This window comes from Astatotilapia calliptera, chromosome 1 (assembly GCF_900246225.1).
Source record: "Astatotilapia calliptera chromosome 1, fAstCal1.2, whole genome shotgun sequence".
In the NCBI taxonomy this organism is placed as follows: Eukaryota; Metazoa; Chordata; class Actinopteri; order Cichliformes; family Cichlidae; genus Astatotilapia; species Astatotilapia calliptera.
In genome coordinates, this window is record NC_039302.1 from 9,814,583 (window position 1) to 9,830,767 (window position 16,185).

Consider the following 16,185-nt stretch of genomic DNA (forward strand, 5'->3'; position numbering starts at 1 on the left):
CTGTAGAACTGCACAGGCTTCAGTTCATAGTTACAAGAGGGTGATATCTCCATCATTTCATAAGAATCTTGTAGCCTCTTAATCATGTCACTGAGGAGTGTGAATTTCAGCATCACAGCTGTACCACGATTACGTGACTGTAGTAGTAGAGGAAGACCACTGGGTGTTCTGGAGTGTGGGTCAAAGAAACCATATTTGCCTGATGTGGATCTGAACACTGCGATACACAATCCACTCATAATCAGTAAGGCATACTGCACATCTGACAACAGGCAGCTCAGTCCTGCTTCTAAGCTGAGAAAGGTATCTACTGCCTCCTCTGGAGGTTCTTCAAATGTCCCATACCGGGAAGGCTGTGTCATGTTGACATGATACATAGACCTGCGAGCATCAACTTTGTCTGGCAGCTCATCGGTAGCCAAATGAATATTTTTAGGAAATCTTTTCTTGGCCTCTTTGTACATCACATCACCTTTATCCAAGACCAGATTAAGGTCAGCTGTAGTCATGTTTTCATTCTCATGAAGGAAAGCAAGAAATGTGAGTGAGTTACATGTGCACTGCTTGTTTCTAGAGTCTCCATATTTAGGATGAGCCTGGCTGCGAGATGCACAGACATGTATAACAGAGGGCTGGTTTTCAAGGTTCACTCTTTCTGCATGAGATGGTCCTGCCACATCACTGTGACAGCCTCTTTTCAAAAAATCAGCATAACCCACCTGTGGGTTACATGACACCTCATGTTGTTCATTAAATTCATGCTGCAGTCCACTCTTTACAGCATCAGCATAAGATACCTGTTGTACATGTGCAGGAACATGTTGACCTGCCTGTTTGACACTGTCAGAATTGGTCTTTGTAGACACACTGTCTTCAGCAGAGCTCTGAGGAAAATCAAACTCAGCTTGTTCACATGTTGGTACTTTGTGAAACTCATGAAACTTTTTCCAGCGTTGTTTTGCAGCTTGTGACTTTTTCTGCTTCCTTGGCATTTTCACACACCTGCAAGTGTTTCTTAGTCTCTAGAAAATATGTTCACAAGATAAGAGTGGCACACACCAGGAGATGTTCTCTTTGTCTTTATATTTCAGTTTTTATTTGTCAGAAACAGTTGTCTTTCGTTTGACAGTTTGTTCTTCAGTCAAGAGAATATTATGCACTCTCTTTATTAGCTTGGCATTTTTCAGCAGCAAGCCAAGAGTGAAAAACAGGTAGAGAGAAAATTTAGAAGAGAGAACAGGCAGAGCAGGAGAGACACGGCTGGGAAATCACAATCAAACCGTGAATTAGTTTTCTTTGTTTGTTCAGTTTGTTCTCAGGTAGAGGCAATATATGCACTCTTTATTGCTTTAATGGCTTGGCGTTTTTCAGCAGCAAGCCAAGAGTGAAAAAGAGGTAGAGAGAAAATTTAGCAGAGAGAACAGGCAGAGCAGGAGAGACACGGCTTTAAATCAAACCGCAGAGTTTTCTTTGTTTGTTCAGTTTGTTCATAGGTTGAGGCAAAATATGCACTCTTTATTGCTTTATTGGCTTGGCGTTTTTCAGCAGCAAGCCAAGAGTGAAAAACAGGTAGAGAGAAAATTTAGCAGAGAGAACAGACAGAGCAGGAGAGACACGGCTTTAAATCAAACCGCAAAAGGATTGTTGGTTTGGCAAAATTTCTCACAAACCACAGGGTGAAATACAGATGGAAAGAAGGCAGAGACAATAGGTGGAGCAGGACAGAGGATAGAGGGGTTGGAGGGTTGGGATGTAAGAGAGAAGACTGGAGATCTGGTCCTTCTTCTTCTTCTTCTACACACTGTGAACAAAAAACAAGAAAAAAAATAATTTTATTAAAATTATATCACATGCTAATTGTATGAACTAAATGTGACTACTGCAAAAGGACAAAACAAATATTCAAGCTAAACTGTTGTCGGCTGCCATGTGCAAAAAGTTGCATAATTGGGCACTTTTTAAAAGAATAAATATTTAATTAAATTCAGCAATAATATTTTTAAATACAAATATGATTGAGTGAATCATTAATTAATCACATGTAGTGTGACTACAAAAATGTACGAAAAAAATATTTTAGCCCAATTGTTAAGCTGCACTTATGTGTATTTATTATAAAATTGTGTTTAAAAGGTCTAGCACAAAGTTTGAACCCATCACTTTACAGCTTATATTAGTCATATTATTTTTTTATTTTGGTCTACTTCTCTTACAGTATGTGCACACCTACCAGGCAAAGCACAGTGTCAGTCAGGTTCCTGAAAGAAACGAGAAATAATACGTTAGTTGTCTGTACAGTGTTATCAGACTAACAGAAATACAAAGCCCACACGACATGATACACTGAACTTCTAGTCAGCAGGGTAATTATAGAGTAATATAGCACACCAACTGATACAGCAGCCATTTTACAATTCAAACTAATTAACTGAAGTATTGCCACTTATGTAAGGCTACTGTTAGACTGTTACTAGCCTTAGCATTGCTGCTAGCGCTAGCATTCCGGCTAGCATTAGCACTTCAGTTAGTGTTAGCAATGCAGCTAGCGTTAGCATTGCAGCTAGCGTTAGCATTGCAGCTAGCGTTAGCATTGCAGCTAGCGTTAGCAATGCTACTAGCGCTAGCACTCTTACTGTTAAAACTGAGCCACAATGGCAATAATAAAGCTCATTTCTTACTTTTGTCTCACTGACCGGCAAGAAATATCACAGGAATATTATTTTTGTCAGTTAACAACTGCTAAGGCTAGTGTTAGCACTATAGCTAGCGTTAGCATTGTTGCTAGCATTAGCATTGAAGCTAGCGTTAGCACTGCTGCTAACAGCAAAACGTAATAAACGTATATAAATGATAGCGAAGGTTATTCTTTTTTCTTTCTTTCTTCTTTGAATTGTTTTTAACTCTGTTGGACTTGATATGTGAGTTTAAATGTCAAACATGTATTTTTTCCATCATAAAAATAAAACACTGCAGTACTGAGTGTACTGTACTTACCACAGCAGAGAGCAAAGCGGAATGACGACAGTTGGTCCAGTGATAGGTTAAAAACAGATGAGGCGTTCAGGTGGTGCTTGGAAATTTGACCATCAGTTTGAACAGCAATAATGAGCATATACATGTCTGTGTGTTGGTCTCTGTGTGTGACAGACATAGAGAGATAGAGTGAAAAAATACACTATACTAGTGTAAAAATTGGTCCTTTTTGCCCAAGTATAAGCGAATGAGTGACATACAGAAAAACAGGGCAACTGGCATTAAATGAGCAAATAAAAAGTATTAAATCTTGAACTGTTTTGTGGGTTTTATTTTAAGACTACTTTGAGTATATTCGTGGGGAGATAAACTATACAGACTATAAACAGAGACATTAAATGAGATTAGGTTAGTGAAACGTTAGTTAAAAGGTGGGGAAATTAACTACAGACCGATAGATGCTGAGAGCTTTAATTATCCAGTCAGAAAGGATGATTTTGAAGTCATCAACTGACTCCAACTGCCCAGATCTGAAAAACCTTTGTGCCAATCACAATGCTCTACTTAGTTGGCATATACTAACTAGTGACAAACTATTAATCTGTGGCAAAACCCTGTCAAATCTGTCTTATTGTACTTTTGAAAAAGTTAATCTTACTACAATCTAACATTTTTAGGTTTAACCTTGGCAGAGTGAGAGAGAGCTCGTTAAGCAGGCAGGTGTGAGCCTGGTTGCTATAGTGACAATGGCTCCATACACACGACACAGACATGCACCTCACTTTTGCTGCTTAAAATGAACAGAAAAGTCAGGCCGAAACAAATCGTTCCCATATGAAAAGTACAAGTCGTATTGACGAAATTCTTTCACCGTGAGCGACAGCAGCTTCTAGTCTACTGAATTCTCAGTTTTCATGCCTGTGGAGTTTCTTATATGGACGTGGTGACAGTGTAAAGACACCATGCTCTTCTGATTTTCAAACGAACCTTCTGAGCCATTTTAACATTAGAGTCTATGGAAGAGTTGGAGGGAGGAGGCTGCGCATTGGTGACATTTATGAAAGAACCATAACACCTAGTACAATAGTAAACACATTGGATGAAAGAGGACAGCCATGGCTACGTTTTGAGGGTAAAATCATACCTGTAGAGCAAACGCTGCGGACACAGCAGCAGTTTTAAAAAAGATTTTAAGATTAATTTTTTTGCTCCTCTCACTCTAGCAGTTGAGCTGCCTCACTCTAGCCCCAACATTCCGTCCCATACACACCCATTATAAACTCTGAAACGGGTGAAAAAACATCATGAAACTTAAACTGGAACTGAAGAAAAAGTATAATAGATATTGAAAAGATAAATACAAGTTGAATAGTTGAATGTCTTGTCTTCGTTTTAAAGTTTGAATGGTGGCTCTATGTCAATGTATGTGGAAGTAGTAAGAGTTTAAAAATGAATAAGTTGAATGAGAATTTGAAGGGTCTCCCCATTGAAATACATGGGAAATTTTGGGAAATTTTTGTTGAATAAAGTTGAATAAAATTAAAAATATAAATGTTAAAAATGAGAAAAATAGAAGCAGTCATGTCCAAAAGAAGGGGAATCTAATGGTGTTTGAATGGTTTTTCTAAGTTGAACGGTTTTGAAGGAGTAGGAGTACAAAAAACGTACGGAATACAGAATAAAATATAACTAGAAAGTGCATTTTCTGAAGAAACTGCAGTGTGAATGCTTGAATCTGAATGTATGCACTGAAATGAATTAATTGCTGAATTTTGAGTTAAAAATATTGAATGAAATAAAAAAAAACCAAAAAAAAAACCCAAATTTAACCTGAAAACAAAGGTGCTGAACTGCTAAAAGCTGAAGGTTACACAGAAGCAGAAGTTGGAAAAAAGCTGAAAATGTTTTAAATGTAAATTAGAAAACCCTAAGAAATGAGAAAAGAACATTTAGAGTCAGAAAAAATCTGAATGAATATTAAAAGGTCATATTCTTTGAATCACTGAATGAAGAAAATGTGATCCCTCCACTTTGATCCACACAGTTTAAATGTCTGAGCTTTTAAAGACACTGTGTTGGAAAGAGAACAATAATGGCGACATTTTGAGGGTAAAATGATGGCTGTAACACTGTGGACACAGCAGCAGTTGAAAGAGAAGTGTTTAATATGAATCTTGGTACAGTGGCAGGCAGAGCTCGTTAAGCAGGCAGGTGTGAGCCTGGTTGCTATAGTGACTGCACCCAATGGCTCCATACACACGTACACAGACATGCACCTCACTTTTGCTGCTTAAAATGAACAGAAAAGTCAGGCCGAAACAAATCGCTCCCAAATGAAAAGTAAAAGTCGTATTGACGAAATTCTTTCACCGTGAGCGACAGCAGCTTCTAGTCTACTGAATTCTCAGTTTTCATGCCTGTGGAGTTTATTATATGGACGTGGTGACAGTGGAAAGACACCATGCTCTTCTGATTTTCAAACCAACCTTCTGAGCCAATTTAACATTAGAGTCTATGGAAGAGTTGGAGGGAGGAGGCTGTGCATTGGTGACATTTATGAAAGAACCATAACACCTAATACAATAGTAAACACATTGGATGAAAGAGGACAGCCATGGCTACGTTTTGAGGGTAAAATCATACCTGTAGAGCAAACGCTGTGGACACAGCAGCAGTTTTAAAAAAGATTTTAAGATTAATTTTTTTGCTCCTCTCACTCTAGCAGTTGAGCTGTCTCACTCTAGCCCCAACATTCCGTCCCATACACACCCATTATAAACTCTGAAACGGGTGAAAAAACATCATGAAACTTAAACTGGAACTGAAGAAAAAGTATAATAGATATTGAAAAGATAAATACAAGTTGAATAGTTGAATGTCTTGTCTTCGTTTTAAAGTTTGAATGGTGGCTCTATGTCAATGTATGTGGAAGTAGTAAGAGTTTAAAAATGAGTAAGTCGAATGAGGATTTGAAGGGTCTCCCCATTGAAATACATGGGAAATTTTGGGAAATTTTTGTTGAATAAAGTTGAATAAAATTAAAAATATAAATGTTAAAAATGAGAAAAATAGAAGCAGTCATGTCCAAAAGAAGAGGAATCTAATGGTGTTTGAATGGTTTTTCTAAGTTGAACGGTTTTGAAGGAGTAGGAGTACAAAAAACGTACGGAATACAGAATAAAATAGAATAAAGATTCGAATAACAATACTGTGAATGCTTTTCAAGCATTCACACTAATAACTAGAAAGTGCATTTTCTGAAGAAACTGCAGTGTGAATGCTTGAATCTGAATGTATGCACTGAAATGAATTAATTGCTGAATTTTGAGTTAAAAATATTGAATGAAATAAAAAAAAACCAAAAAAAAAAACCAAATTTAACCTGAAAACAAAGGTGCTGAACTGCTAAAAGCTGAAGGTTACACAGAAGCAGAAGTTGGAAAAAAGCTGAAAATGTTTTAAATGTAAATTAGAAAACCCTAAGAAATGAGAAAAGAACATTTAGAGTCAGAAAACATCTGAATGAATATTAAAAGGTCATATTCTTTGAATCACTGAATGAAGAAAATGTGATCCCTCCACTTTGATCCACACAGTTTAAATGTCTGAGCTTTGAAAGACACTGTGTTGGAAAGAGAACAATAATGGCGACATTTTGAGGGTAAAATGATGGCTGTAACACTGTGGACACAGCAGCAGTTGAAAGAGAAGTGTTTAATATGAATCTTGGTACAGTGGCAGGCAGAGCTCGTTAAGCAGGCAGGTGTGAGCCTGGTTGCTTTAGTGACTGCACCCAATGGCTCCATACACACGTACACAGACATGCACCTCACTTTTGCTGCTTAAAATGAACAGAAAAGTCAGGCCGAAACAAATCGCTCCCAAATGAAAAGTAAAAGTCGTATTGACGAAATTCTTTCACCGTGAGCGACAGCAGCTTCTAGTCTACTGAATTCTCAGTTTTCGTGCCTGTGGAGTTTATTATATGGACGTGGTGACAGTGGAAAGACACCATGCTCTTCTGATTTTCAAACCAACCTTCTGAGCCAATTTAACATTAGAGTCTATGGAAGAGTTGGAGGGAGGAGGCTGTGCATTGGTGACATTTATGAAAGAACCATAACACCTAATACAATAGTAAACACATTGGATGAAAGAGGACAGCCATGGCTACGTTTTGAGGGTAAAATCATACCTGTAGAGCAAACGCTGTGGACACAGCAGCAGTTTTAAAAAAGATTTTAAGATTAATTTTTTTGCTCCTCTCACTCTAGCAGTTGAGCTGTCTCACTCTAGCCCCAACATTCCGTCCCATACACACCCATTATAAACTCTGAAACGGGTGAAAAAACATCATGAAACTTAAACTGGAACTGTAGAAAAAGTATAATAGATATTGAAAAGATAAATACAAGTTGAATAGTTGAATGTCTTGTCTTCGTTTTAAAGTTTGAATGGTGGCTCTATGTCAATGTATGTGGAAGTAGTAAGAGTTTAAAAATGAGTAAGTCGAATGAGGATTTGAAGGGTCTCCCCATTGAAATACATGGGAAATTTTGGGAAATTTTTGTTGAATAAAGTTGAATAAAATTAAAAATATAAATGTTAAAAATGAGAAAAATAGAAGCAGTCATGTCCAAAAGAAGAGGAATCTAATGGTGTTTGAATGGTTTTTCTAAGTTGAACGGTTTTGAAGGAGTAGGAGTACAAAAAACGTACGGAATACAGAATAAAATAGAATAAAGATTCGAATAACAATACTGTGAATGCTTTTCAAGCATTCACACTAATAAAGATTAGAAGAACAATACTGTGAATGCTTTTCAAGCATTCACACTAATTAAGACTGGTTATGAGCAATATAAATAGCCAACACAGCAGGAGACTTTTGCTAATTTGTGCATGGAAACAAATTGAAAGCATTTTAGAAAGGTAGATCGCCCCCCCCCCCCCCCCCCCCCCCCTCATTAATGTTGTATTATTTCACTCACTCACAACTCATCTGCTGCTAATCAGATGCTATTAATCATGTTAATTTTTATGACCTGGCCCACCCGCTCTGCTGATTAACTGCAGTGCCGGAGGATGTTACTGCGATCAGCACATCACTTTCAGCTTGTGATGAGATGGCTGACTGCCGTCGCCAGCTGCAGCCCAAGACAAAGAGGACGCAGCTGAGTATATTGATAAGTAATGCATTTGTCAGAGTACACAGTCACAAAACCCATTGTCTATCTTCTCATGATTTAGCCACAAGGGACATCAGCCAGTGTTTCAGGGCTTCAATTGCGACCATCCAATGACAGATAACGACTATCTGGGACAAAACGTCCGGTTTCATATGCTGGTGAATTTTACAGTCCAACTATGAATGCAGGCGTATTTTAAAAGGCATTAACTGATCTTCTTTGTTTTGTTTTTTTTTACTCAAGACTGAACATTTACTTGCTTGCATACAGAGACTGCTTAAATGTTGTGTGTCAATAAATCCTGACATGCAAGTGGAAATTCTTTTTGGCTTCCTTGCTTACAGATAGTAAACACAAAATGCAGTTTTTAAAATAAGGTGTTTATAATTAAGGGGGAAAAAATACAAACCCACGTGGCCCTGTGTGAAAAACTGACTTCTTCTAAACCTAATGACTGGTTGGTCCACCCTTAGCAGCAACAACCGCAATCAAGCATTTGCGATAACTAGCAAAGAGTCTTTTACAGCGCTGTACAGCGGTCCCTCGTTTATCGCGGGAGTTACATTCCAAAAATAACCCGCAATAGGTGGAATAAGCGAAGTAACCAACTTTATTTTTTTCAATTATTATAGACGTTTTAAGGCTGTAAAACACCGGACTACACAATTTATACACGTTTCTCAGACAGGCAGGAACATTTTCACACTTTTCTCTCTTGTTTAAACTCAAAGTTCAAACCTTCGTGGAAAAATAAGTCCAGTATTATAGAATGAAACCAAGGACACTTTTGTTGTTTGTTGGGGAGAAAACTTACAAACATACAGTGCAGCACTTCAGAGTCACACTGCTAGTGACCGAAGATTTATGTAATTTGACAAGCTGAACTCATTCTGTACTGTACAGAAGACACTGCATGCGATTGATTGACAATGGTCTACAGCCACTCAAGACCCAGAACACAAAGCGCTGTAAGAAAGGGGAAAAAAAGCATGTAAAATTCCACCCAAAAAAATCAGTGAAATGGCGAAAGGTGAACCGCGTTATAGCGAGGGACCACTGCACAGGAATTTTGGCCCACATTGGAAGGTTTTCAAGCATAATCTGCCTTTTTAAGGTTGTGCCACAGCACTTCAATTGGATTCAGGTCAGGACTTTAACTAGGTCGCTCCAAAGTATTCATTTAGTTTTTCTAAAGCCATTCAGCCTTTACTGGTGTGTTTTGGTCACAAACAGATGGCCGATATTCTCCTTCAAGATGATTTGGTAGACAGCCAGAATTCATGGTACCATTTCCCATTACTTGGTCCTGGGGCAGCAAAACAGGCCTTGTTCTCCTTGAACTCTCCCATGGATGCCCTTTTTCCTAATCTCTTTCTTATTGTTGATTCATGAACTTTGACCTTAACTGAGACATTTGAAAGCCTGTGGTTCTTTAATGATGTTCTGGGGTCTTTTGTGACCTCCTGGATGAGTTGTCATTGTCCTCTTTGAGTAATTTTGGTTGGCTGTTCACTCCTAGGACGTTTCACCACTGTTTCAGATTTTCTCCATTTGTGTATAACGGCTCTCACCATGGTTCACTGAAGTCCCAAAACCTTAGAAATGACTTTGTAACCCTTTCCAAACTGGTAGATGTCAGTGACTTTGTTTCTCAGGTGTTTCTTTAGATCGTGGCATGAGGTGCTGCTTCCGGAGATCTTTTAGCCATCATCACTTTGTCAGACAGGTTCTGTTTAAGTGATTTCTTGATTCAGCAGGTCTTTCAGTAATCAGGTTTGAGTGTCTTTAGTGAAACTAAACTCAGCTTTCCAAAGAATGTGGGTAATTAGAGTTAATTCATGATTTAACAAGAGGAGGGATTACTTTTTCAAACAAGACCAGATAGGTTTGGATAACTTTTCTCCCTTAATCAATGAAATCTTCATTTAAAAACTGCAATATGTATTTACTCTTGTCATCGATGTCTAATATTAAAATTTGTTTGATCATCTCAAACATGTAAGTGTGGCAAATATTCAATATACTAGGAAATCAGGACAGGGGCAAAAAAAATTTCACACCACTGTAGTTATAATACTCTGCAGTAACACAACCTTAAATCACGTTCTGTCTAATTTTTGTCTGGTATATTTTTTCCACCTTCCACTATCCTCTGATTGTTGATTGTTTTGGTGCAGACCAACGTCACTCCAATATATGCACAAGAAAAGAGCCCTTAAAAAATAAAAAAATATATATAGTAGGGGTGCAACGATACTCGTATCTATATTGAACCGTTCGATACAGTGCTTTCGGTTCGGTACTCATATGTATGAACAATACAAAATTTTTAATTTATATTATCAACTTTTCTTCTGACGATGCTGTCTGTGTTGAGAGCTCAGTGGATCTGCGTTCGACTACTCCGCCTAGGCTACACTGTCGAGCGCAGATCCACTGAGCGCAGCGCAAGCTAGCAAGGCAGAAGCTAAGCTGGTTGCAACATGGCAAATTGAACCTCCCCCACCCTCATTCAGATCTGGCGTTTGGAACTATTTTGGTTTTCATGTGACGTATGACCCTGAAGGTAAGCACGTCATGGACTAAAGTAAAACAGTATGTCGGATGTGCCACGCAATGCTCAATTACATTGGTGGGAACTAGTGTGTTAGCGCAGTTAGCTCGTTAACGTGTTGACACCGTCCAGCCCCACGCACGGGGCGATCAGGGGTAGCTGGTTAACGGAGATTTGCAGTGTTGTGGCGTTAACGTCATTTCAGATTAACGCTGACAGCACTAGTGGGAACACAACGAATATGACTGCACATTTACGCCGACATCATCCTAGTGCAAAGACAAGTGGAAGCAGACAAAAACAACAAGCACGCATGCTACAAACTTTACCCGAGTCATTTAGACAGCCGTTAGCACATGATTCTCCTTATGGGGACCTGATATGTTTAATATGCTGCTGAGAATATAGCCCAGAAGAAGCGTATAGTACAGCTTTTATTTTGGAAAGAGCCATTTCTCTGTAATAAACTCTCTTTTCCAAAGATGAGTGATTTCTCGATCAGATAGATTAATTATTTTATTACTTTGTTGTTTCAACAACATTAAATTTAAAATATGTATTTTTGAGTTATAATATATATTGATAATTTTAATAAATGACAAATTAAAAAGGCATGAACATTTTTTGTATCGAAAAAATATCGAACCGTGACACCAAAGTATCGAACCGAACCGTGAATTGTGTGTATCGTTGCACCCCTAATATAAATATAAATATATATATATATATATATATATATATATATATATATATTCATATTCCTAAACGTTTTATGACCTTTTCAAACAGCCATTTTATTACTTGCACACTGTGCCCATACGTACGTGACGCTTGATATATTTTACCTAGCACCTGCGCACACTCACTAATAGATACTTCTACTACTTGGATGAATTTTCTCTGAAAAGAATCTAGGATATTGGTGCAAACCAGTGTGATGTATCAGACAGTTAGTCCACAGAAGCCATAATATAATTCAGTTAAGTAGACTGAACAAGTTGATCTGTGTCCTGACAAATTAAATCAAAATACAGTCATTCTTTTGATCTGTATAATTATCCACCGGCCTTCCACCTACAGCATATGCTGCATTTAGAGCAGGTTCTTATACACACTTGCAGAAATTGTAATGTCCATGTGAATAAACAGAAAATCATTTCCCTTAAGTGCTTCTTGATGTATTCAGCTCAAATACACAGCCATGATGCAAAAGTTAAAGCTGCATTAAGTCTTTTTTTAGTTATCATACAGTAGAATTGCAACAAAACCTCACAGAAACACAACCTTAATATATCATTCATTTATTAAGTTGTTAGTAACTGTTTTCTACTTTATTTAAGCTCCCAGCAGAAAAGGAGCAACATGAAAATCCCACTGACATCATATTTTTGACAAACTGAGAAAGAAGGCACTTGAATATTCAGATATATTTATTTTCTTTAGCTCCGCTTTAGGCAACCACCAACTCCTGAGGAAAACATCTTTACCTTTAGCTCCTACATGCTGAATGTTCTCCATCAATGTACTTTGGCTGTCTTGACAGTGAGTTATTCTGAGGTGTTTTAGAAAAGAAATATTTCATTTAGACAAAGCTAAAATCTGCAAAAGTGCTTGAAATCCCTCTAAGTTCAGCACAACAGCAAGTTACAAATTACCGGCGGTGGTTCACTGTTTAATATTAAAGAAATGCTCAGTGGAGCTTACATATTCCTGACCTGGTAGAGGTCAAAAACAAAGCTTTTGTTTGTTTGTTTTTTAAATGAGAGAAAAAAAAATTGTATCAGTTTTCCTCTCCGTGTAAATTCCAGTAGGCATCGAGCCTCAGAGCCTACTGCAATTTACAGACCAATCTTTTTCTAGAAAAGTCTGCTCTTTGGAGTCAGCAAAATATATGGAGGCTTAACAGTCATTTCCATATGGATTACTTGGTGTTATGCAGTGGGTAGCACAGCGTTAGGATTTTGACAGTCATTTTCCTTAAGTTGTCAAGGGAGATGCCGGTAACAAGCCAGGCAGGGAGTTAAGGCATGGAAGTGTGTGTGTGTGGGAATGTATAAATGCGTGCAAGCTGTCTTTCTGGGCTCTTATTTATGGACAGTATAGTGAAATATCAGTTCTTGGGGCATCACTGCATCCTTTGTGCTTGTCTCTTGAAATCTAAACACTAAAATAAGTTCCTGACAGGTTATTAACAGAGTTCAGAACATCGTTGAGTCAAAGACAGCACATGAACTTGTTCAGTGCCTCCTAACTTGGTTTTACTGCCATCCAAAATTAAGAGGAGGAGGATAATTGGAGCAGTCGGATGGCACGTATTTATTGAAGCCATGTGCCCCCGATTAATGTTAGCTATTAAAAATATTTTAGTCGTGCATGTTGCGACCCACTAATGCGTGAACTTTTTAACACAAGAAAAATGAAGTGCATCGTGATAAAGCTGTTATAAAGCATAACTGTTAATTTAAGCGTGCCTCACAGGGTTCAAAGCACGTAATTGAGTGGTATGGGTGGGGGTGTTGGCGGAAGAGCTTTAGCTCTGCTTGACCTGCTGCAGCAAGGACGGACTGCTCACACAACTTATTGATGGCCACTTCTATGTCACGTTGACTTTTGAAAGGGAAACCATGAGTGCAGGCACGTGGAAAATCCTCTGTGGATCGGAGTGAATGTGTGCAGCTAGGCTGCGCTGGAAACACTGCGGGGAGCAGCTGAAAATTGTGCCACATTTTCTGCCTGTCAGTGTGACTGCCAGTCTGCAGTTAAGAAGAAGAATTCTCTCTGAAATAATTCTTCACACTTACGCACATGCAGCCCATGAAATGTAAGCTATTAATCTCTTAAGAGCTATTTGTGTCAAGTTTTCTGCGTGCAGAAGTAGACTGTAAACAGAACATGTGGTCAGACCCCTGCGAGTGTGCTTCGTAATGGATGGGCAGCCATTGGTTACTAATACCTGTGTTTTTGAATAGAACATCAATAAGTCCTTGTTGCTGCATTAACTCCTGGTGCAGTGTTTGGGAGCCCCGTGCGGAGGATCAATCGAGGTGGAGAGGTTTCGATAAATCTCCTTGCTGCCAAGTAAAAGGAAGAATTGTGTGTTGAATAAAAGGAGAATAATTAGAGTTTCTTTGTATATTTAATGGGGGTATAAACTGAAAGACTGCTGCATGATCCTACTTTGACCAGAGTGTGCCTGTATGTGTGCAAATGGATTCTTTCCTTTCTACGTGTGTGAATAATCATCCATTGTCTTTTTAACTGCTGTTGAAATTGCCTGCTCTTTTTTTTTTTCCTTCTTATTTGTGAGCTGAGTTTTATGTGCACAGGGTCCTAAAAAGTCATTTCCGTCATAAAAAGATTGAGCTTCCTTCCTGAGTTGGTGTCGGGCAGCTGGACTTCTACACTGTACAACAGGAGATACTAAAATGGACTTGCTATGTATGCGGTGGTGATTAGTTTAGAAGGAGGCGGCGTATTGTCAGCCCTAATCTGAGTTTATTACATTCTTCTTAGAAAGATGGGGTTTGGGTAGCACGTGTGCATTCCCTGTCACAAGGTCTTAAAATGAGCTATCTGTTAATCAGAGTGATTCTCCTGGCTGAGCTATTTTTGGCTGCATGAACATGGAAGCTCGCCTCCAGTGAAATGCAATAGATTAGGTTGAATTTCACCGCACCGTCTAATCATTTATTGTAGCTGGTGGCATTTATTTTCTAACCTTTTTCTTCTTCTCTTAAACAATTTTTTTTGTTTTGTTTTTGTTTTACTAAAGGTATTTTTTTTTTATTGCCCTAGTTGGCCTCTAGTCTCCAGGAGATGAGAAGTTCTAAAATTTATAGTGTTTGTATTAATATTTAATTTTGGACCAGTTTCTTTTTATACTGTGGTTATGAACTCGGTGTCATGCTGCACTTAACAGATTTAGTCAATCTTCAACAAAGTTTAAAAAAAAAAAGTAAGGCAATGTTATGACAAGTGTCATCTTAAAAAGAACATCTGCTTGAAATAAACTGCAAAGAGCTTAAAAGAAAACCCAGCTTATCATGTCAGCCAAGATTAAGAACCATCGCTGTGCTTCATAAAAGTTCCAGCCAGTTTTAAAGCGACTGCACTTCTTGCATATCAGGCTATTTCCAGTATTTATTTAACATTAATATCCTCCTTTTCTTCCTTCTTTCTTTCCACCCAGGCGTGCCTCTGTCCACTCAGTGGGGCCCTCAGGGCTACTTTTACGCCATCCAGATTTCCCAGTACGGTTTGAGCCATTACAGCAAAAACCTGACCGAGCGCGCTCCCCACGTTGATGTCTATGACACGGCCGAGGAGAGGGACAGCCGAGCCAACGCCGCGACCTGGAGTGTACCGAAAGGTTGCGGGCTCAGCCGCGTCTATGACAAGACCAGGGCTACCTCCGTGCGGCAGTTCAGCGCTCCAGGTATTTAAGCCTTCCATTAGCCCAGATGGCCTCTGGGCAAGAAGCTTATCTCGTGTTAACTGTGGCTGTAGCAAGCATCCCCTGAGGACAGGATGATAGTCTGCAGTGAGTCAGCGCCACAGGAAGAGTACGCTGACAGGCTGTCTGGTCTGACAGTGGACCCACAGCATAATGATATTCTTAGACAGTGTGATGGTTAAAGAAGCACACATTTCATCCTGTTTTGTCCTATTAATCAGACACTGAAATTGCAGCTGGTGTTAGAGACAAAAACATTTTGATGAGATTAGTTCAGTTTTTTCCCTCTCTGGTAAAACATAAGTATGTAAATGTAGGTGTTGAAATGGAACTTCACCATCTTTATTAGTCGCAGGCAAAATAAAGCCATTATAGGTTATTGTGTTCTTTGTAAGGACTTGTTTTATGTCACTTTTTGTTAACACAAGAGTACTTATACCATTTAAAAAGGAGCTATTTCCTGCCAGGACCTGTTGTAGCAGTCAGTATAAAAAGTATCTGTTTTAGCCGATTCAAAGTACATTTCTACTAGACTGTATGTGGGTATTTCCATTGCATGTGTTAATAAACATATGTAGAATAGATTAACCCTTTAAAGCAAATTGTTTTTAATGCTGATTTGCCTACTACGGTATACTAGTACAAGCATTAATAGCTGTGAAGTTAATGGTAGTTCACTATGCTGCAGTGGCAAGCTAGTGTCACTGAGTGGTCATCAGATAACTGTCACACTGTCAGAAGTGATGTATTAATGATTTTATCACTGTTGCCCAGAGTTTATTCATCAACAATTAGTTTTTTAACGCTTAATTAAAATGTATTTTAGTAACACAGTACTAGCAGTATCATAACAGAATGTGTTATTAATAATCTATGAAGGCTCGTGATAAGTGAAGGCTACCGAAGACGTTTTCTTTGTTTGTTGTCGAGGTTTCAGTGAGATTTGAATGTTGCAGTAAGAACCGCAGCAGAGACTGATGAATATTAACATATACTGCCTATTTCTCCATAAGTGC

General features: G+C 38.5%; 1 protein-coding gene across 1 annotated transcript in view; it reads left to right on the forward strand.

Annotated features, from left to right (window-relative positions):
• glceb (glucuronic acid epimerase b) overlaps positions 1-16,185 on the forward strand; it is a 74,751-nt gene that overhangs the window by 50,217 nt on the left and 8,349 nt on the right. Inside the window, exon 4 of the mRNA XM_026162849.1 lies at positions 14,906-15,151. Coding sequence (XP_026018634.1) covers positions 14,906-15,151 — 246 coding nt within the window. The remainder of the gene's footprint in view (positions 1-14,905; positions 15,152-16,185) is intronic.